General features: G+C 55.7%; 1 protein-coding gene across 4 annotated transcripts; it reads right to left on the bottom strand.

Moving 5' to 3' along the window:
* Positions 1 to 129: 129 nt before the first annotated feature.
* ZNF775 (zinc finger protein 775) lies at positions 130 to 20,429 on the bottom strand. 4 transcript variants are annotated; one of them, XM_027574400.2, is made up of 3 exons: positions 19,020 to 20,429; positions 8,161 to 8,229; positions 130 to 2,532 (listed from the first exon to the last, which is right to left on the bottom strand). In XM_027574400.2, the coding sequence occupies exons 1-3, from the start codon at positions 19,159 to 19,161 to the stop codon at positions 947 to 949; spliced, it is 1,797 nt and encodes a 598-aa protein (XP_027430201.1). In that variant the 5' UTR covers positions 19,162 to 20,429; the 3' UTR covers positions 130 to 946. The 4 variants fall into 4 exon arrangements, with proteins under 4 accessions (XP_027430201.1, XP_027430203.1, XP_027430204.1 ...); XM_027574402.1 differs by lacking the exon at positions 19,020 to 20,429 and adding an exon at positions 18,765 to 18,937; XM_027574403.2 differs by lacking the exon at positions 19,020 to 20,429 and adding an exon at positions 11,684 to 11,809.
* Positions 20,430 to 21,059: the final 630 nt, after the last annotated feature.

The following is a 21,059-nucleotide window of genomic DNA, read 5'->3' as shown; positions in this document are numbered from 1 at the left end:
CTGACATGGGGAATTGCTAGGCTCATGGCCAAAGGTCCCCGTCCTGGTCCTGGGGGCAAATGGATACCCCAGAGCACACACAGACTTAGAGTTCCAAAAGGGAGGCTTACAAAGGACAAGACCACTTGAGACAGTCAATCCTTCATTTTTCTCTTCGGCAACACTGGCATTGATAAAGACCCAAGTCAATGACAGCCATCGGGAGCACCCCTGGGCTGCTAAGTAGGGGCAGCACACGCGGTTCTTTCCTGCTGCAGGTCCCTCCCCAAGCTACCAAACCGCAGCTGCCACCACCCCTCTTACACCCCGGTCTGACCACCACACACATACCAGGCCTAAGGTCCCGCCCACCACGACAGCACCTTGTGCTTTGGGGCACTCATGGTTGAGAAGGACCAGGGAACCATTCACTCCTTCCAAAGATATGCACTGAATGGCCATTAAGTGCCAGGCACTGCCTTAGCACTGGGACCATGCTTGCCCCTCCTCAGCCACCACAGCTGGCTTCCATCCTTGCTATCAGTAAGTCTGTTGAAACTCCCCCAATAGACTGGCCTCTGGCCATCCGGCAGCCTGCATGTGACAGGCTGCTGCTACAGCTCATCAGTCCAGCCCTGGGCCATTTCACACTGGGGAGCCTCTCCCAGAGCCCTGATACCCTCACTGGGGCCTGAGGCCTGCGGTCCCCCGTCTGAGGCACCAACAGACACATCCAGGCTCTGGAGCGAGATCTGTTTCATCCTACCTCCTCCCTCAGCCCACCCTGGGACTGTCCCCTTTGGGATGCTTCTGGAATTCTGTTCTCTAGCCTTCGGAGCCTTGAGGAAATCACCCTTTCACAGGGTTCTACCCCCAGGGGTCGTAAAAACCACCATTCCTGGCCGCGCACCCCCCCTACAAACATCCCCTCCCACCCCCACCACGCGTCTGCTTGGGTCCGGGCGCACTAAAGAGCCTGGTCCTTGGCGCTGGAGGTGGGCGCCAGGGCCCCCCGGTGCACACGCTGGTGCTTAAGCAGGTGCTGCTTCTGGCTGAAGCCACGGCCACACGCAGAGCACAGGTAGGGCCGCTCGCCCGTGTGGTTGCGCCGGTGCCGCGTCAGGTTGGGCTTCTGGCTGAAGCGGCGGCCGCACTCGGGGCACGGGTAGGGCCGCTCGCCGGTGTGGATGCGCTGGTGGATGGTGAGCGCCGACCACCACGAGAAGCTCTTGCCGCACTCGTTGCAGATGAACTGGCGGGACTCGGCCGGCGCGCTCAGGCCGGCCCGCGCCCGGCCCCACGGCACGCCCCCCAGGCCCCGGGCTGGCTGGGGGTCGCGCCCCGGCGGCGGCAGCGCCGACAGGCCCGGGGGCGCCTCGGCCTGCGGCTCGGAGCGCGGCGCCGCGTCCCGCACGGCGGGCCCGGGGCGCGGCGGCTCGGCGGCGGGGACGGCGTGCGCGCGCTGGTGGGCCCGCAGCGCCGCGCGGCTCGGGCAGCTCTGGCCGCAGCTAGGGCAGCGCGCCGCCTGGGCGCCTGGCAGGTGCGTGCGCTGGTGCTTGAGCAGGTGCTGCTTCTGGCGGAAGCTGCGGCCGCAGTGCAGGCAGGGGTGCGGCCGCTCGCCCGTGTGGTTGCGCAGGTGCCGCGTCAGGTTGGGCTTCTGGCTGAAGCGGCGGCCGCACTCGGGACACGGGTAGGGCCGCTCGCCCGTGTGGATGCGCTGGTGGATGTTCAGGGACGACCACCACGTGAAGCTCTTGCCGCACTCGTTGCAGATGAACTGGCGCTGCTCACCCGGCCCCGCGGCGGCGGCGACTGCGGCCCGGGCCCCCGCCTGGCGCCACCAGCCCTGGCAGAGCCCCAGCCAGGCCCACTCGGGGCGGCCCCGCGGCGGCCCGGGCCGCAGGCGACAGCCCCGGCGGGCGGCGGCGTCCCGCAGCAACTCCTGCAGCCCGGCGCGGGCGCCCTGGCGGTCCCGGGCGTGCGCGCGCTGGTGGATGCGGAGGCCCACCTGGTGGCGGAAGCAGCGCGCGCACTCGGGGCACGAGTGGGTGGCGGGCCGCGAGTGGGTCTTCTGGTGCTTGAGCAGGTGCTGCTTCTGGCTAAAGCGCCTCGCGCACTCGGGGCAGCAGAAGGGCCGCTCGCCCGTGTGGTGCCGCTGGTGGCGCGCCAGGTTGGGCTTCTGGCTGAAGCTCTTGCCGCACTTGCCGCACAGGTACGGCTTCTCCCCGGTGTGGGTGCGCTGGTGGATCTTCAAGGATGACCACCAGCTGAACCTCTTCCCGCAGTCCAGGCACACAAAGTGACCCTCGCCGGCAGAAAGAGCCCGGCCTGCCAGCCCCGCCGCCTGCTCAGTGGGAGGGGCCCACCTTGGACCCCCTGTCTCCTCCTGTCCCCCCAAGGCCCGAGGCTTCCCCATGGTCTGGCATGGCGGGAGGCTCCGATGCTGCTGGAAGATGTTTTCCTTATCCTTCTCGGAAAGCTCGGCCTGCGGCACCAGCGTCTGCAGCATCCACTCTGGCTTCTCTGGCTTGATCTTCATCACCAGCCCATCTCCTGCCAGAGGCAAAGGGAGAGAGAGGACGGGGAGAGTCATTCACTGCCCGGTGGGCAGGCGGGAAGGAAGTGCCGGGTGGGCGGAGCACAGAAAACGCGGCGGGAGGAAAGGATGCTGAAGAGAGCACGCAAGAGGACACGAGGGGAGAAGGGAGCGAGGACAGTCAGAGAAAGGCAGCTTGGGATGTGCAGAAGGAAAAGTACAAGAAAGGAAGAGACGCTGCAGTTCCAAGTCCACACCCACTGCCCCGCCTTCTCCACCCGGAGGCCCCAGGAGGCAAGGAAGATCTGGGTTCCCACCCAGGGAAGCAAGCAGAAAATGGCCACGCTTCAAAGCTTCTCACTCTTTTGCTAAGAGGACCCATGCGCTGGGAGCTTGCTAAGTGAGTGCATGCCCAGTCCCCCAGTAGTGGGGTGACCAAGCTCCATTTCACAGGCAGGCTCTCCATGGCAGGAGCCACGGGGCCAGAGTGCCTCACCTTCTTCCACCTTGGCTGTTTGGCAACTTCCCTTTCTTCAACAAAACCAAGAACGAGAAAGGAGGCTGGAAAGGTCTGAGCACCCAGAAGAGGTGTTGTCCTGCCCTTCCTAGGCCCCTCTCTACTTCAGTCTCAGGAGTCCCCCCCCCCCACACACACACAGCGAGCTCAGGTCTTCAGGGCTGCCTTGTCCCCCTCGCTCATGGACCCACGCCGCGATGGAAGAGGCCTGCCACAGACACTACATACAGCCTGTGGGATTCCACTTACAGGAAGGTCAAAGGCTGGCAAAACTAACTTACAAGTTCGAAGTCAGCAAAACTGCCACCTAGGGACGGTGCGCTGTGGCTGGAAAGGGGGCCTGAGGGGGCCTGGCAATGTTTTGGTTTTGTTTTTGTTTTTGTTTTTGTTTTAAGCAAGAGAGCCCAAGCAGGGGAGAGTGGGGGCCGAGGGAGAGGGAGAGAACCTTAAGCAGGCTCCATGGAGCTGGACACAGGGCTCGCTCTCATGACCCTGAGATCAGGACCTGAGCCGAAATCGAGAGTCAGAAGCTTAATGGACGGAGCCACCCAGGGGCCCCATTGTTCCCTCTCTCGATCTGGGTGCTGGTTTCATGCACACGTTCACTTTATAAGAGAATGTATAGAGCTTGTGATCGGTACACTTTTCTGTGTTACACTTCAACAAAAAGTTTACATTTAGTAAAAAGTAGGTGAAATAAAAGAGTTGGCAACAAAAAAAGAGAAACTCTAAATAAGTTCTGATATTTAAAAAACAACAAAATAAACCCGAGGGAAGTAGGAGGAAGGAATTAGTAGATAAAAGCAGAAACTACAGGGTAAGGGAACACAGAGATATAAAAACGATTCTGAAAATCCTAAAATACTAAGGCAGAAATGTTGTATCAATTTGAAAAAAATCTATATAAAAGGGATGATTCTGTGAGACCATATAAATTAACAAAAATAACTCAAGAAGAGGGGGGAAAAAGAAAAAAAAAAAAACATGTCCTAAAAGAGACAGAAAAGACAGCTAACATTCTACCTCAAAAATGGCAAAGAGGCCCCTTAACTGTAAAAACAGTTTCTACTAAAATTTCAAGGGAAGGGTTATCCAAAGCTTATATAAATGCTGACAGTGACAAGGGGGGTAGGGAGCCCACAGGCTAGCATGATCCAGTGTCAACAAGACAAGGGCAGAGCAGGCAAGAAATTATAGGGTTAGCATTTGAAAGCAGACACCAAAAACAAACAAGCAAAACCATTGGCAAAGCAAGTTCAGCAGCATTAAAAAAAACAACATATCATGACCTTGCTGGATCTTCCCTGGGAAAGCAAAGATGGCTCAATATAGTTCGTGACACTGACTTTCTAAACAGGCAAAACCTGACAATCTCAATCCATGTAAAAATGTCATATGATCAAGTCCAATTATCATTTCTGGAGGGAGAGAAGGAAGAAGGGATGGAGGGAGGAGGCAGGAAGCTCTCAGCAAACCAGGCCTATGAGGAAACTTTCCTAGGCTGACAAAGAAGCTGTACTAGAAACTGCAGCAAATGTTATAACCAAAGGCAAGGGATTAGAAGCCCATTCAGGTGAGGAACAAGATGATGCTCAGGGTCACTGCCACTCTTCAACATTGTCCTTGAGGAACTAGCCAAAGCATGGGGGAGAAAAGAAAAATATGTGTAAATATTGGAAGGGAAAAGAGAAGTGTCATTTGCAGATAATTATTAATATAGAATGTACAAGAGAATCTACTGACAATATATTAGAAATAAGAGTTTCAGCGGGGTGGTGCCTGGGTGGCTCAGTGGGTTAAGCGGCGGACTCTTGATTTTGGCTCAGGTCGTGATCTCAGGGTCCTGGGATCAAGCACTGTGTCGGGCTCCACACTCAGCTGGGAGTCTGCTTCAGGATTCTCTCTCTCCCTCTGCTGCTCCCCCCTGCCCTCTCTTTCTCTCTCTAAAATAAATAAATCTTAAAAAAAAAAAAAAAAAAAAAAGTTTCACGGGATGCCTGAGTGGCTGAGTCGGTTAAGCGTCTGCCTTTGGCTCAGGTCATGAACCCAAAGTCCTGGGATCAAGTCCCGCATCAGGCTCCTTGCTCAGCAGGGAGCCTGCCTTTTCCCTCTGCCTCTGCCTGCCGCTCCCCCTGCTTGTGCTTCCTCTGTCTCTCCCTGACAAATAAATAAGAGTTTCGGCAAGCTTGCCAGACACAAAAACATATAAAAATTCATAAATTTTAAAAATGGCAATAAAAGCTATAAAATAACTGGGATGAGATCTAACATACATACACTTATATCAAGGAAGCTATTAAATGTTACTGAAAGGATAAAGAAAATGTAACTAAAAGGACAGATACATCATATTCCTAGATGAGAAGGAAGTTCTTCACTCCAAAACCATGTTTAAATTCAGTGTAACCCTAATTAAGTGAATTACAAAATTTCTGATGTACACAAACCATGCAGAAAACTCTAAAAATGAGCAAGGAAGAATTTGGCTTATACAACATCGAAAGCTAAAATACTACCAACCACACACCCATGGGGATGGGCAAAACCCAGAACATTGCCAACACCGGATGCTGGCGGGGATGTGGAGACACAGGGACCGTCATTCTCTGCTGCTGGGGATGCTGCACAATGCAGCCACTTTGGAAAACAGTTTGGCAGTTTCTGACAAAACAAAACATACTCTTTCCACATGATAAGGAATCCCTCCCCTGGTTATTTTCCCCAAGGAGCTGAAAACTTCTGTCTACACAGAAACCTGCACACAGATGTTTCTAGCACCCAGAAACTACTGAGGAGAACGAGTGTATATCTTTAAAAAAAAAAAGAAAAAAAGAATCTGGGGTTTCCAGGGCCAAAGAGCCTGGCCCCCCTCCACAGCCTCACTGGCCACCATGAGGACAAGGAAGCAGATGTGGTGACTGTGGGGATGGGGTGGGAGGGTGGGGGCCCAGATAGTACCTGTGAGGGGCCACTTTCCCTCCTGGCAACATGACCCTGGAAGGCCTCCCCAGGTGCTTGGTTGTGAGAAATCATTTTAGCAGGAGTCATACTTTGAAGATGAAAGTGGTGATTTAAGCTGCACACGGGCAGGAATTGAATACCCGACTCTAGTAAGTTTACTTGACTATAAGAGGATTTCTTTAGATGTCCTGAAATGTTGGCCAGCAGAAGTATTTAAGGCGATAGGTGTCCAAATTGGTGGTCGGGTAGTGAATCCAAAATATACTCAGGTGAGCGGGGCATTGCTGTCCCCAAGTAACGGGGTCCCAATTAATGCCCCAGAGCCCCACAGAAGTCACTGCCTTGCTCTGATTAAACCTGGCCTTGATGTTATCATGGCGGCTGATGGCTGGGGAGGCAAGCCCTCTCCGGCCAAAAAGATGGGCCTGGCCTGGAAGCCCAGAGAACATTCCTGACCGCTGCTTTCAGGCCCAGAGCAGACACAAGTGAGTGGGCTGTGCGAGCATAGGCCCCTCTGAAGTGTGTGCACAGGGACTTCGGTCATCAGGCACACCTTCCCTCGGGGCTCAGGTATTAACACAAAGAAAACAGGCCCTGGCCTGTCTGTGGAAGGAGTCCTAAAACAAAGGTTCAGCTCCTCTGTCATCATAAAAAGGATAATTAAAAAAAAAAAAAATTCTAAATGGTTCAGATAAAATACAAAGGTGCTATATGGGGAGCTATTGCTCAATGGGGACAGAGTTTCTGGGGCGATGAAAATGTTCTGGAGATGGTGGTGCTTGCACAACCATGTGAGTGTACCTAATACCATGGGCTCGGATGCTTAAACATGGTTGAAACGGTAAATTTCACATTGTGTATATTTGATCACAATAAGAAAAAAACACAGAAAATAAATAGAAAAAAAAATTTAAAAAAAGAGGTAAGCTCGTAATTAACTGAAAACTTTGGCCATCCAGAAAGAGTCCCTCCCTCCCTAAGCCTGGCCAGCAGGTGCCCAACCCCCCAGTGCCTCCAACCTCCAGGGTCAAAGCTGGTGTTCTCCCACCTCTTCCCTAAGACCCCAGGGCACCTCAGAAGCAGCCAGAGGTGAGGGAGAGGGCCCTGGCCGACACATCTCTCATGCCTGAACTAGGAGTTACTTGTAAGTTTCCCTGGGAAAAGGTTCCTTCTGCTAAAACGTCTGGAACCACCTGTCCTCGGTTTTACCGTAATTATGATAACATCAGCATCTCTCATGCTCTCACACATGCACACCCCGGGGGCTCCCAGCCTTCGAAGTGACATGGGAGTGGTGGGGAGCTGGCCTGGGAAGTGGGGTGACTGTGCTCCTGAAGTCTGCGTCAGGAGCCAGCCCCAGGATGTGCGGTATCCGTGTAGACACCCCGCCCCCTCTGAGCTGGAAGCTTCATTCCTTCATTGCCCTACTGCCTGATTTTTGTCTCCATCTTAGGTTCATTGTGATGATTATCCTGGAAGGCTGGGGCTCTGGGGACTGTGGGGCAAGGCCCTGGAGGGGAGGGGAGGTAAAGAAACCAGAGTCACTGAGCCAAGGGGCAGCGTTCCCAGGGACGGCCCCTGCCCCCTCCCCCAGGACCAGAGCCATTGGGCAGCAGGGTGGTGAGGAGGCCAGGGATGCTGGGGGCTTGGGGGCCTTGTGCCCAGAGCGCAGGACTCTCCGCTCACAGCAGCACCTGCCTGGCAGACACCAAAACTGCCTGCCTGTTTTCCTCTCCGCAGCCCGTGAACTCTGAGCAACCCCAGGAAGCTTTCATGGACCAAACCGAAGGCACTTTTCTGATCAAATCCCAACAGGGATCATCTTAACCCAGAGCGCTGGTTTTCAATGTTAGATCAGCGTGACCACCAGCAGTTAGCAAACGCCTCACTCGCCCTCCCACCCGGCTTTCTGCACGGGTGTGTGCGCGTCCCCTTGCCTAGCGAGGAAGGGTGGCCTTTTGTCATTTTCTTAGCTCCCGAAGTCAGTCTTCTTTGCCTTCTTTGATGTGACCTTCCACCTCCTGGTCCCGCTCTGCAATTCTACAGCCCACAGGCTCCTAGTGAGGGCAGCACCTCACACACAGGGGCAGGACAGGGGCCAGGGCGGGGAAGCTGGGCCTGGCGGAGGAGGCCGCAGGGGGCTCCCACGGGCCCTGCGCTCCCTTACCTGTGCTCACGCCAGCCAGGCCACACTCCATCGGCGGAGGCTCCCGGGCACCAGCGCTTGCCCTGCCGTCTGTGGGTGAGAAGGGGGCAGAGGAAGGAGAGCTGGCCAGTGGGACAAGGACCAAATGGGCCCCCCCCGCCCTCCTGCCACCTCACAGAATGTGTTCCCTCTTTTTCAAGAGCTTCTCTGTCCCTGACCTCAGTCATAAGTGCAGGGCTTTTGTAAAATTGCACACATACCTGCTAGGCAGGTAAAACAGGCATTATTCCCATTTTATGAGGAGGAAACTGAGGCCAGGGAGGGCCCCTGACATGCCCCGAGTCACAGAACCAGCTGAATGGTGGCACTGGGGGAGGCCCCAGCTCTTCTAACTCCCAGACCAGAGCCTCACACCCATGGGCTCAATATCAGCAGGGTGGGGGGGGTGAGAGATGCCACCCTAGGAAACTCAGCAAAGCCCGGAGACCCACCTGAGTGGTCGTGGAGTCACCCTGGAACACACCCTCATCGGCCCCTCTCCTTCAAAGTCCCCTCCCGTCCCTATTGCATGCAAGATCACACCCAAGCCATCTGGGAGGGGGGACCCGTGAAAGAGTTCACCCATCTGGGGCTCATGTTTTTTCCTTGTTTTAATGCTCAAGGTTTTGGGCACGTCCTGACTGGCTCATTGTCAGGGACAGGTCAGCTGGGGGGCCCCAAGCTCCACTGGCCGCCCCTGTACGTGGGGCGCTCTCCCCCAGATCCCTGCATGCCACTCGCCTTTCAGTCTCTGCCTCAATGCCCCCTCCTCCAAGTAGCCTTCCCTATCACAACCCTAACCCCACTTCACATTCCTCCTTGACACTTTTCGCCACCTGACCTGGTATTTACTTGTCTGCATATACCGTCATCTTTCAAGAAGATGGGACTTTTCCGTGCTCACTGCTGAACGCCTGGCCTGGGAGAGAGCCCCAAGCCTGAGGGCACTTCTGGTGGTGTGTGGCCTGACCGGATGGCCGGCTGACCTGCACTCAGCGGGGGGTGGTTCATTTTCTGCACACAGTGCCATGCGCGGCCTCTCCTAAGGTTGTTTCACACACCTGTACCCGCCTTGCGCTCACACTTGCCAAGGCCCGAGTGAGGATCTGTGGCACCTGCCCCACACAGCCCAGATGCCCTGCTCCCCCTGCTGCTACAAAGGGCCTTCTCCAGGTCCCGGTCAGGGCTTTCTTCCCGGCACCTCACCTCAGCCACCTCACAAAAAGCCATCTCCTCTTGCTCTCCACCTTGGGCCCTCAAGAAACCTCATCCCAAGGGAGTCCCCCCTCCCCTCTGCCAGGTCCCCTTCCAACAGCCACTGGGGGGGGGTAGGCGGGCAGGGACCCCTGGGCCCTGCCAAGAGAGGTGGGGGCAGGGGCATAAGGGCAAATATGAATTTAAAAAAGAAATCATTTTCCTTAGGGCAAAAGGGGAAAAAAACTCTGGCCCTTTCTTTTAGAGCATTTACTTAAGAAAAGTTGTCATTGTGAATGTCTCTCTGCCCCTTTGAGAGGCATGTAAATCTTTCCAAAAGTTACACAAGCCTCTTGTGAGCTTTACAAACCCCCGCCCCCACCTCCCTCCAAGCCCTGGGAGCCAACTCCTTGAAATGTAAACACCAAGGGAGACGGTGACCCACAGGAGGGTGGGTGGGGGCCTGACTTCCGGGGGTGCCCGGCTCCAGGCTGCAGAACTACCCCCTTCATAAAGATAGGAGACACACCCTGTTCCTTGGGAGAAAGGCAGTTAGCAAACACAGGTGGCCACCCCAATGGCCAGCTGAATTTAGGATGAACTCTGGGTGACAAACGGCGCCATTGGGGAAGTCCTCTTGCTGAGGACGAGTTACACTTTTATCTGGAGACCGTGTGCAGCAGGCTGCGTCAGCTGGGCTGTGTAAGGGGGGGGATCTCCTTCAGTTTCCTAATCTCTTAGCGGATTGCCTGTGATGTGCATCTCTTTCTGCTTTCATGCTTATTCGATTAAAAAAAAAAAAAAACTTCTCTTTTTCTCCTCCTTCTGTGGGGAGCTTTTCTGAGTTGGCTGGAGATTTTGTTTTTAATTCTCTTTCCCCAACAGGGGTATGCTATGCACCCCTACTGTGGTTTCTTACAGATGCTAAAACTGTCTGTGGTGCAGAGAAAAAGCAGGCAGGGAGAAGAGGGTAGGGAAAGGCCTAGCGGGAAGCCCCAATGGACGGATGGATGGACGCATGGATGGATGCATGGATGGGTGGGTGGGTGGGTGGATGGATGGATGGATGGATGGATGGGTGGGTGGGTGGATGGATGGATGGATGGATGGGTGGATGGATGGACGCATGGATGGGTGGATGGGTGGGTGGGTGGGTGGATGGATGGATGGATGGATGGGTGGGTGGATGGATGGATGGGTGGGTGGATGGATGGATGGATGGACGCATGGATGGATGCATGGATGGGTGGATGGGTGGGTGGATGGATGGATGCGTGGATGGGTGGATGGGTGGATGGGTGGGTGGATGGATGCATGGATGGGTGGATGGGTGGATGGGTGGGTGGATGGATGCGTGGATGGGTGGATGGGTGGATGGGTGGGTGGATGGATGGATGGATGGATGGGTGGATGGGTGGGTGGGTGGATGGATGGATGGGTGGGTGGATGGATGGATGGATGGATGGATGGATGGATGGGTGGATGGGTGGGTGGATGGATGGACACGGATGCTCCTGCCTTGGCGCCACCTCTTTCCTCCAGGTTACTGTGTGTCCCAAGCCTTGGGGAAGCCTCTCACGCACCGCAGATAAGATGTCCTCCTAAAGAGGCTCAGAGGACTGGTGAAGGCGGAGGCACCTTAATTCAGGAAAACTCAGACAGAGGGGCCAAAGGCCAGGGCAATTCAAGACAGAGGGTAGGACCTTGGCCTTATTCACAGAACCCCTACATGACACAACGACGGGCCTCTTGAGCCCAATCAAATAGGTCCTACTTGATCCATTCTGTCTTCCAAGGAGTATTGGGACCTACAGATCAGCTCAGGTGGCAGAAAGGCTTCAATTCTTGATGAATAATTCACAGCAAGCTACAGAGCAGCTCCCTGCGTCCCTGGGTATTCGGTCCCAGCCACACCAGGGCTCGGAGTGGTCCCAGTAAGCACAGGAGGGAAGGGGACCCCCGTGGACCCAAGGGGAAGAAGTAAGAAATGAGAGGGCAGGGGACAGGAGAGGCACAGAGGACAGGAATGGGGGGCAGGCCCCCGTGTCTTGAGGACCCGCCTCCAACTGTGTGCTCAGGTGGGATGTGTCTAGAAAACAGGCCAGCAGGTGATCTGCAGGTAAAACCCTGAGAAAGCCAAACAGAGGGAAGTGTCTGCGTGTAGCCACGTGTCTGCAGGTCAGCCAGGCCCCCCCCAAGCTGCATCTTTTCTAACCTTCCCTCTTCTTCTGCTTCCACCCTGCTACGCTGCCCTACAGGCCCCTTCTTAGCCGCCACCCACCCACCCTCCCTGACCCATGGCTCCCCTCACCTGGCCTGGCATGCAGGCTGCCCAGCAAAATGCCCCTGCCAGACACAGAAGGCAACAGGGCCGATCCAACACCGCTGCCAGTGCCCGCACTGAGTCTCCAAAGGCCGCTTGGCCTATCACACAGGGCCCTCACCCCAGTCTCCAGTGACCTCTCCCCTCCTGGCCGAGCAAGTTCTGTGGAGTGTGGGACACATGCAGGGATGGGTCTCGGGACAAGGCCCTGGCCACTTCCGCCTTCCCAGCACCTGGCTCTGGGCCTGGCCCTCCCACACTGGGTCAGGCTGCCTTGGGATGGGAGCCCCCTCCATGAGAAGCCTCCAGGGGGGGCAGCTGCACGACAACTGCCAGACCACACAAAGCGAGGATTGTGCCCAGCAGCAGGTGGTGAGGTCTGGGGGCAGGGGAAGGGCTTTGCTCTCAGCAGAATCCTGGGGGCAGGGAGGGGAGTAGACAGCAGCTGGGGGAAGAGAAAGGCCACAGATGGGAGGGGCAGTTCAGGGACATGGCCACGGCTCCCCACATCCTCCCAACCTCAGGCCCCTGGAACTTTTCCACCAGACAAGCACAGCCTTCTTCACAGATCAGGCCTCAGGCGGGGCAGGGGAAGTGGATGGCAACTCAGGTGTCCTTGGTCAGTGGTGGCGCGGGGATTGGCCGCATGCACCCACCAGGAGCTGAGGCTTGGAGGGGTGGCATTTCCCCAAACCATGGCCAAAAGGCCCAGCTTCCAGGTCCTTCTCAGCCATGAGCTCCCACCGGGCTCACACCCAGGTCCTCCACCAGCCACCACTGCTCCCCTACACCAACAGCCCCTTGCCCCCACAGGAAAACCCGGGCAGGGGGTCCTCTTCCCAAAGTGCCCCCTCCACATCAAGCTGACCCCCTTTGCCACACCAGCAAGGTTGCCGTGCTTCCCAAATGGCCTCCCTTTCCGTTAACCACATCTTTCCCACCCCTCAGCTGGTCTGAGCCCACATGGTCCACCGGGCATGGCCCACCCCCCCAGTCTCCCACCCTCACCCCCCCATGCTCCAATCTGCCAGGCCCGCTCCCTGCTTTCTTTCCTAGGGAGTTCCTGGTTCCCTGCAGGCAGGCCCCACTTTCTGTCTCCTTGCCCTGACCCACCATGCTTGCTCACAGGGAACCAGACTCAAGACTGTGGCTCAGGACAGCATTTGTAAGGGGGTGGCCCCACTCAGGCTCCAGCCAGCCTTCACCCTGGAGGGATGCTCTCAGAGTGCTCCCTAGGGGCCGACGTTCTGCCTCTCCTAACCTCATTTATTGAGGGGCATGGAGGACATCCCTGAAATCCTGATATTGATCTGGCCGTGGAAAGAAGGGGTGCTCAGCCAAGACTCCGGTATGGACCGGGAGAGAGCCACTGGCTGTTGAGCACCACTGCGCACCGAACGCTGAGCAGGCATCGCCCATGTCATCCTTCACGACCAATTACGGCTGAGGACCCATGGCTCCAAGAAGTTAAGTCATTTCCTCAAGGTCACAGAGCTAGTAAGAAATAGAGCCAGAACCAAACTGGGGTCAACCTGCCTCCCCCAAAGCTCCTACTCGGGGGCCATGTCACCTCCTAGAAGAAAGTCCAGGACTTAGCAAACCTTAAACGACCCATCCCTCCTTTTCAGGAGTCTGGCTTCTATACCAACATATGATTATTCAAGTTTACATAAATTAAATTTTAAATTCAGTTTCTCAATCACACTGGCCACATTTCAAGCGCTCAAGAGCCTCATGGAGCCCGAGCTCCTGTAAGGACAGCAGAGGACATTCCTATGTTCCCGAAGCTCCACCAGATGGCGCTGCACTAGGACTGGAAGCTCCTGGAGGGCAGCGGCCTTGCTCTGTTTACAGGCACACCTCGCTTTCTTGTACTTCGCACATGTTGCATTGTTTTACAAACTGAAGGTTTTTGGCCAATCTGCGCTGAGCAAGTCTACTGGCACAATTTTTCCCGACAGCATTTGCTTACTTCCTGTCTCTGTGTCACATTTTGGTAATTCTCATAATATTTCAAACTTGTTCATTATTACTGTATTTGTGAGGGGGAATCTGTGATCAGTGATTATGACCTGCGGAAAGCCCAGACGATGGTCAGCACGTTTTGGCAATAAAGTATTTTTTAATGAAGGTGTGCACGTTGTCACTGTAGACATAAGGCTGTTGCATACGTAGCAGATACTGTATTGTGTAAACATAACACGTATGCATTGAGAAACCAAAAAATTCACTTGATTTGCTTTATCACAATATTTGCTTTACTGCAGGGGTCTGGAAACGAGCCTGCAATATCTCTGAGGTGTGCCTGTATACTGAATGAATGAATAAATGAGTGGAGGAGTGAAGAGGGGGCTCCTCTGGCCCCAGTCCTTGGTCACTGATGACAATCATCTAGGGACAAGGTGATGGGGTTTTCTGCCTGGGAATCCACTTGCAATTACTGTCAGTGGATGTTTTCATCTACAATATGCAATTACAGGCACCTGAGAAGAAACTGATGTACACGCTAACTGCACACACCATCACATCCAGAAACCACCGTATCTAACATTGAACACAGCTAAGTAAACCGGATGCAAACATACAGAGGTGCAAACATACGGAGACGCTTGTACATAAGAGAACAGCTGCAAAACTGTATGTAAAGCACGAAGAAACTGAGAAACCCACAGATACACCTGCAGACCCACAGAAAGCAGGGCGCGGGCGCGAACCACAGCAGCACCAACACTACACAGCGCGCTCGTGAGCGCAGACATGTGCGCCTCTGCGTCACACAGTTACACTCCCAGCTGCCCACTGCTCCAAGAAAGGGAACTCAGGGAGACGGAAGCGAGGCAGTATGATGGGGGACGGTCACCTGTTAGGTCCCCTGTGCTGGGGGTGGGGGATGGCACGGGGCAGCCAGGGCTGCGGCTGGCTGGGCAGAAGCTGGCCCAGCACAGAAAGCCATAGACAGAGAACTGGGCTCTGCTGGGCAAGCCCAGGGCAGCAAGAGACCCCTCCCGGGGCCGGCCTGCAGGGGGTCTAGCCCCAGAGGAAGCAGCAGACCCTTTCCCCTGGGAAAGGGTCTGCTGACCTTTGCTGACCCTGACTCAGCCGAGTCTGCTCCCAAAGGCTGCCCTCTCCTCAGGACCCTCACATCGGGCCCCTGTCAGGCCTAGACTGGGAATCAGGGCCCTGAGTTCTAAGCCACCAGTGGTTGACAAGTCACTTTACCTCTGGGCCTTGGGCTCCTAAGGTGAAGGTGACTGAAAAGGCCTGCCCACAGGTTTGTCTCAAGCACTGGACAGGACCAATCTGCAGCACACTGCGCTCCCCACAGCCTACAAACCAGCCGTGTCTCTCTCACCCACTCCCCATTTCCTAAGCCCCCCCCCCCAAAGGACCACTGCTGCTCACTCTTCCTAAACTTTCACTCCTCCAGCTGCTTCAGAATCTTCAGAGGCCCCCAGCACCCACCCAGTCACCCCAAACTCTGCTCCCCAATGTGAGCAGGCCTGGCAGGAGGAAGAGGTGTGCACAGATTTTCCTGTCGGGACCATTTCAAGGCCGTGCACAGCTCCTTGTATAGGTCACTGGACCCTCAACAGCCCTGGGGTAGGCTCTGGGCTGGGTGCGGGTACCTCACGGGGTAGGAGCGGAGGCGGCTATGTGGACGGTGGTAAGGAAAGCAGGGCTGGAGGCTGGGGGGCCTGAGCGCCAGGCAGGGGGGCTGGGCTACAAGCTTTGGATGCTTCTGCTGGCCTATGGCTCAAAGCCTCAGCTTCACTGAGGGGAAGGAGGCAGTGTCTCCTGTCTCCCAGGACCTGTTCCAAAGCCACCAGGCCCTCCCCCAAGGACGTCCTACAAATGCCACTCCTGTACAAGGCCTGTCCCCTGGGGTTGTGTCCTGGCTGTCCTCTGGACAGTCCACTGGACACATCAGACCTCCCACCTTCCTCTCATCCAGAGTTCATGACCAACGAGGACACACAAACCAGTGGCTTTAAAATGCTATCAGAAACACAGCGCAGCTGCTGCCAGAGCCCCAGGAGACCTGCTTCCCATCTTATATGGCCCCCGGGCCCACAGACAGACAAGCAGGCCCAGAGGTCCTGGCTCAGCCCAGGCAAGTGTCACGGCCACCGCCTAAAGGCCCACCTCCATCCCTCACCCCAGCATGAGCACGCCCAAGGTCCTTCTACGACTCCAAGAGTCCCCAGCCCCTCCAGGGCCTCCACCCCACCTTCTTCTCCCCTCCCCCGCCCTGCTCCTCCAGAAGGCCTCCCTCCTCTCCAGCTTCCCCAGACCCGCACTCAGCACTGGATCAAGTGTCCCGTGCACCTCCCACGGCTGCCCTTCTTCCAAGCCCTGCCCCTTCCCCCTCTTCTGCTCCAGCACCTCCAGACCTCGATCTCCCAAACACTGTGGTCCTCAGTCCTAAGAGAGGGGTCAGAGGAGCAAGGGGAAAGGGCGGGCCATCCTTCCACAGAAATTATCAAATGATTATTTGGAAAATAATAACACTTACTCCTATGGATAGACTTGTCCTATCAAGCAAGGGGGGGAGGGGAACAGTGGGAAACATTCACAAAGTGCAAGACAAATTATTTTTAGGTCACCACATTGCCGTCACCCCCTCTTTGCCTCCCACATTATAATAACTGTAACTCAGGGTTGCCCTGGTAAGAAGAGCCCAGTTTAATGACCTCAGCCTGCTTCCACCAGCATCCCCTGGGAACCTAGTCCATGGAGAGCGGGGGCAGCTGCCTTATCCTATCATGCCTGCCCCCACTCCCGGAGGTCCAAGATGTAACCCCAGGCCAGTCTCAGAGGTACCTCCTTCCAGGACTTCTGCCTCCACCTACCCAGCATTCACCCCTTTGCTGGGACTGCCCCACCCCACCTCCCTGCCTCTATGCCTGTCCCTCACCTGTGGCCTCCACATCCCCAGGCTCTGCTAACCCGTCTCCCTTTAGAGGAGAGAGCAGCACCCACATTCCTCGCCCAAGGTCCAAGACTCAGGAGCCCGCCAAGGCCTGCCGACCCCCATGACCCGATCTGAAGGCAAGACATGAAACTGACTGCCAACAACACTTTGAACAGATGTCACATTTTCATTTATAAACACTTTCCAACCCCTTGCTTCATTCAAAAGAGCTTGGAAAGGGTAAGAGTAAGGAGTGTTTCTCCCCCCGACCCCCCGCTTGCCAGATGAGGAAAGTAAAGCCCAGAGGTGACATCCATTGCCTCATAGACAGTAAGACCTAAGGTCTCCTGCACGCTCTGAACACATTCTTCCCTCCCAGCCAACACTGCACTAGGAAATCTGGGATTCCTCAGCTTAACCCTCACCAAGGGGGCAGGTGCATGGGTCACCCCACCTCCACCAAGCTCTGCACTTTGTCCCGGGTAGCCCTTGCCTCTTCAGGGGAGACAGTGGTCTTCATCAGGCCTCTCAAAACCACCACCACCCTTCACTACCCCAGAGTACAACTGTCACAACACATACATCGTTAAGTTGTACCAGTGCTGTTTTTAATACCTCCAAGATCTCCTACTGCCCCACCTCAGGTCAGGCCTGTTTCTTGCCCAAAGACTGTACTAGTTTTATAGCTTATCTTGCCCCTCCAATCCATTCATCACCCAGAACTCAAAGCAATTTCCCTAAAATTAAAATGAGGACATGTTACTACTTTGCTCAAAATACTTCCCAATGGGTCCCCAGCACTTTCAGGTTCAGCTACAAATTTCTCGGCAAGACCATTTAGAACCTGGCCTCTGCTTGCTTCTCCTGCCTCCCAGCTCCCCACTGTCCCAACATGTGACTCCCTGACCTTGCAGCATCTTGGCTGGCCTGTGACCAGTCTTGGAACACTCTTGCCCAGCTCTTCTCTGCCCAGCTAGATCAGGGATCACTCTGAGCGGGAAACCTTTTTGGATATGCCAGGCTCAGTTAGGGGCCCTTCTGTTTGACCTGTGTACCCACGCAGCCCGCTACCATATAGATGGTATAATAATTTATCTGTCTCCACAACAAAACTACAAACATCTTAACATGAAGTATTTCTCTGTCCCCAACATCCAGCCCAAGGTCCCATGTGCTGTAAACCATCAACAAAAATTTTAATAAAGAAACACTTACAATACAGAAATTTAAATCCAACACGGATTAGAAGCACAGACTCATGGAACCTTAGGTTCCAAGGAGACTAATATCCTCTAATCTCTTCATTTTACAGATGAATACAGGGACCCAAAAAGAACAGTGGAGGCTGGACATCAGCCAGTGTCAAGCTCCTGGGCTCTGACCACACCCAACCCCAGGTCCAGCTGACCAGGCCACGCTCCAGGCTCCACCCGCCCAAAGGACGGATTCTCCTCCGCCCTTACAGGGGAAAGGAGCCCCCAGCTCCTACCCCCACCCCCACTGAGGTCTTGACTCCTGTGCCCATTTTCCTGGAATGGAGCCCCACCCCCCAACACACACACACACGCGCGCGCGCACACGCACACGCGCGCACACACGCACGCACGCACTTCCAATTTCTGTGGTGCTTCCCTGTCATTGTTCGCACTCCCAATCTTTATGCCCGCTCATTTAATCATTTATTAAGCACCTACTCTGTGTCACTGTGCGGCAAGCACTGGGGTTCCTGCCCTCCAAAAGCTCGGTCTTTCCGACACAGCTGACACAGCCCCGAACACAGGGCCAGCGCTTGGGCAGAACGCGCCCGGAGGGACCGGGGGTCAGCAACGCCCCCCCCCCCCCCGGCCCCGCTCACCATCCCGTACCTCCCGCTCTCACGGCCCCCCTCCTGCTCTCTGCCCCGGCCTGCAGCCCCCTCCCACGCACAACCCGGGCCCCTTTCCCCAGGGGCTGTGTGGGGGCGGGGAAAGTTCGGAGCCGCAGCGCCGGGGGCTCAGGGGGCCCCGAGACCCCCGAGGCCGCCGCCAGCCCGAGGCTGGGTGGAGGCAGCGCGCGAGGAGCGGGCCGGGCGCTGGCCCCACAGCACGGTCCGTTCCTCCGCACGCCCCTCCCGCCCGGATTCGGAGGGACTCGGAGGGAGGGGACGGGAATAAATACCTTGACTTTGTGGTTAAGGTTAACGGGAACTGCCACCCCGGGGCGACTTGGGCACTGGGCTCCCCGGCCCCGCCAGTCCCGGGACAGGCGGGGGCGGGCGCCTCCCCCTGATTGGCTAACGGGCCGGCCATCCCCGGGGCCGTCCCGCCGCCTGATTGGCTGCGCCGCTCAGATGACCAGCTTCTCCCTATCGGAGAAGCCCGCGGGGCGGCCCCTTTGTTCTCCCGAGCCAATAGCCCTGGTGGGCGGGCTGACCTCGCCGCCCGCTGGGCCTCGCGGGCCCCCGCGCGGCTTTAACGCTTTGGCGGCTGGCTCGGGACCCTTGTTCAGGGCTCCGAGGGGAGGAGGAGCGGGGGCGAGGCCGGGTGCTGGTGACCGGACGGCGCCGCGGCACCATGTTCTTCCCCTCCGCCGGGCTCTCCCTCCGGCTCTGGCCCCGCGGACGCGCTCTCAAATCGATCCCGTCATTCCGCAGCTCTCCGTCCGACTTAGGGACGAGCCCGCACCGCTCTTAGTGCCGGGGCCCGGGAGCACAGGACGCACGAGCCCCACCCTGACGCGCACACTCGAGTGTGCACGTGACATGGTGGCACCTGGCACTGCAGTACGCCAAGTGTTAGGCTGAGAAGCTGTACTTGCCTCGCGCGACCCGAGAGAAACCGCCATCCGCACCCCGCGCGGCGCTAGGCACGTCGTGGGCGCCCGGTAAACGATCCTGGGGTCTCCACGAGAGAGAGAGACCTCATTAAATGCACCCCCTCGCTTTCTCGTCAGGAAACAGCGGTCTGAAGAGGTCACGTTCCTAGGTGGAGTGTCACTGCTGATTTAGAGGCAGGGTTCAGGCGGCCTGGAAATCTTCAGAAAAGAGAATTTTCTCTTCTACCCACACTAATTGGAAGGAATGCTCCTTTATGCCAATAAGATTCCACACACTGCTACCTCAAGCTAGCTAGGTCAACTCCCACTGGCAGTATTCTCTCCGGAGCTGCTTAGAAACTGCCTTTAGGACTCGAGGTTGATAAAAACAGAAGCTGGCCTCTGTCTCTCTCTCAGACTTCCTACAAACCTAAAGTGAGGCTGGTGGACCTCATTCTAACGAATCAGTAGCCACCTACTAAGCATTTGCTGTGGGCCCAGCTATTGTTTGGCCTCAGGACAATAGACACCGGCCGACTGAGATTCTATCGGTCTTGCCACTAACTTCTGTGCAGCTTTTCTGTCTCTGGACTTTGACTTATCTGTAAAAGAGTAATTTCCTAGTTACATACCTACCTTTCCAGACTTTTGCAGGACCCAAATTGGTTCTGTTGTCTATAGAAACATTTGTAAAGTATGAAACCCTACACAGAGGCCAGATAGGACTAGACCATCAACTTTTAAAAGAATCCCATTCATCTCTTTATTTTCTGGAGTACCTTCTGGAGGGGGTTTACCAAAAGCTTGTGGAATTCCCAGTATTCTAGGTCCAGATCTGCCACTGGTTATGAGTGAGAAAACCCACTTCTCTCTGGGGCATGTTTCCTCCTCTACAGAGTGAAAGTCTTCCTCCAGATTGGCGTTTCATGACCAAGTGTATTTCAAGGACGGAAAGAATGAAGCACATCTGGGATCCTATTCACATTAAGAGAAAAGAGAGAAAAGACAGAACGGGGGGAGGGGAGAATGAAAGACTTCCATATTTAGAAAATATATGTCTGCATTATTAAATGTTGACAAGCTAATTGAGTACTTTTATAATTGTAGAAGAAAAGTGGGGGGGAACCCTGGCCACCTCAGAACAGCAGAGTAGCTCCTGTCAGCAGAACTGTGACCCCTCCAACCTGAGCAGTTCCTCCCTTGAGACTGCTGTCTGCATGTGCCATGCTGAGCAATGACGTGGGAACCACCAGGTCCTCTGAGGGACCCAGGAAGGACCCATGGACAAGTTCACTCTGTCCCAGCTTGACCAGCACCCTCAAGGCCACTTCTGTGGCTTTCCCTGAACTTCGGACCTCTCCTCAACCATCTCTACCCCAAAGTAGGTGCAGCACAGCATTAGTGGACACCCAGTGCCGGCCTTCCCCACCCCCAAGCATTTCCTTTAAAGGTGCTCTTTCAAAGTCAGGAGCCCTGGTCGGATTCCCTCGCCCTCATCCTTTTCCCCAACCCCCAAGTACAAACCTGAGGTGCCTGAGGACCTGGTTCCTGCTCCCTGCCCATCATCCCTAGACGACCTAATTTCCTGCCCCCCAAAAAGCATTGCTCCCCTTCCCTTGAAGCCCTGGGGTCCCTTAAAGAGACATGTTGAAGGGTGGC

The sequence above is a fragment of the Zalophus californianus genome, chromosome 12, assembly GCF_009762305.2.
Source record: "Zalophus californianus isolate mZalCal1 chromosome 12, mZalCal1.pri.v2, whole genome shotgun sequence".
Taxonomy (NCBI): Eukaryota; Metazoa; Chordata; class Mammalia; order Carnivora; family Otariidae; genus Zalophus; species Zalophus californianus.
Note: the sequence above shows the minus strand (reverse complement) of the source record. Positions and strands in the feature narration are given on the sequence as shown.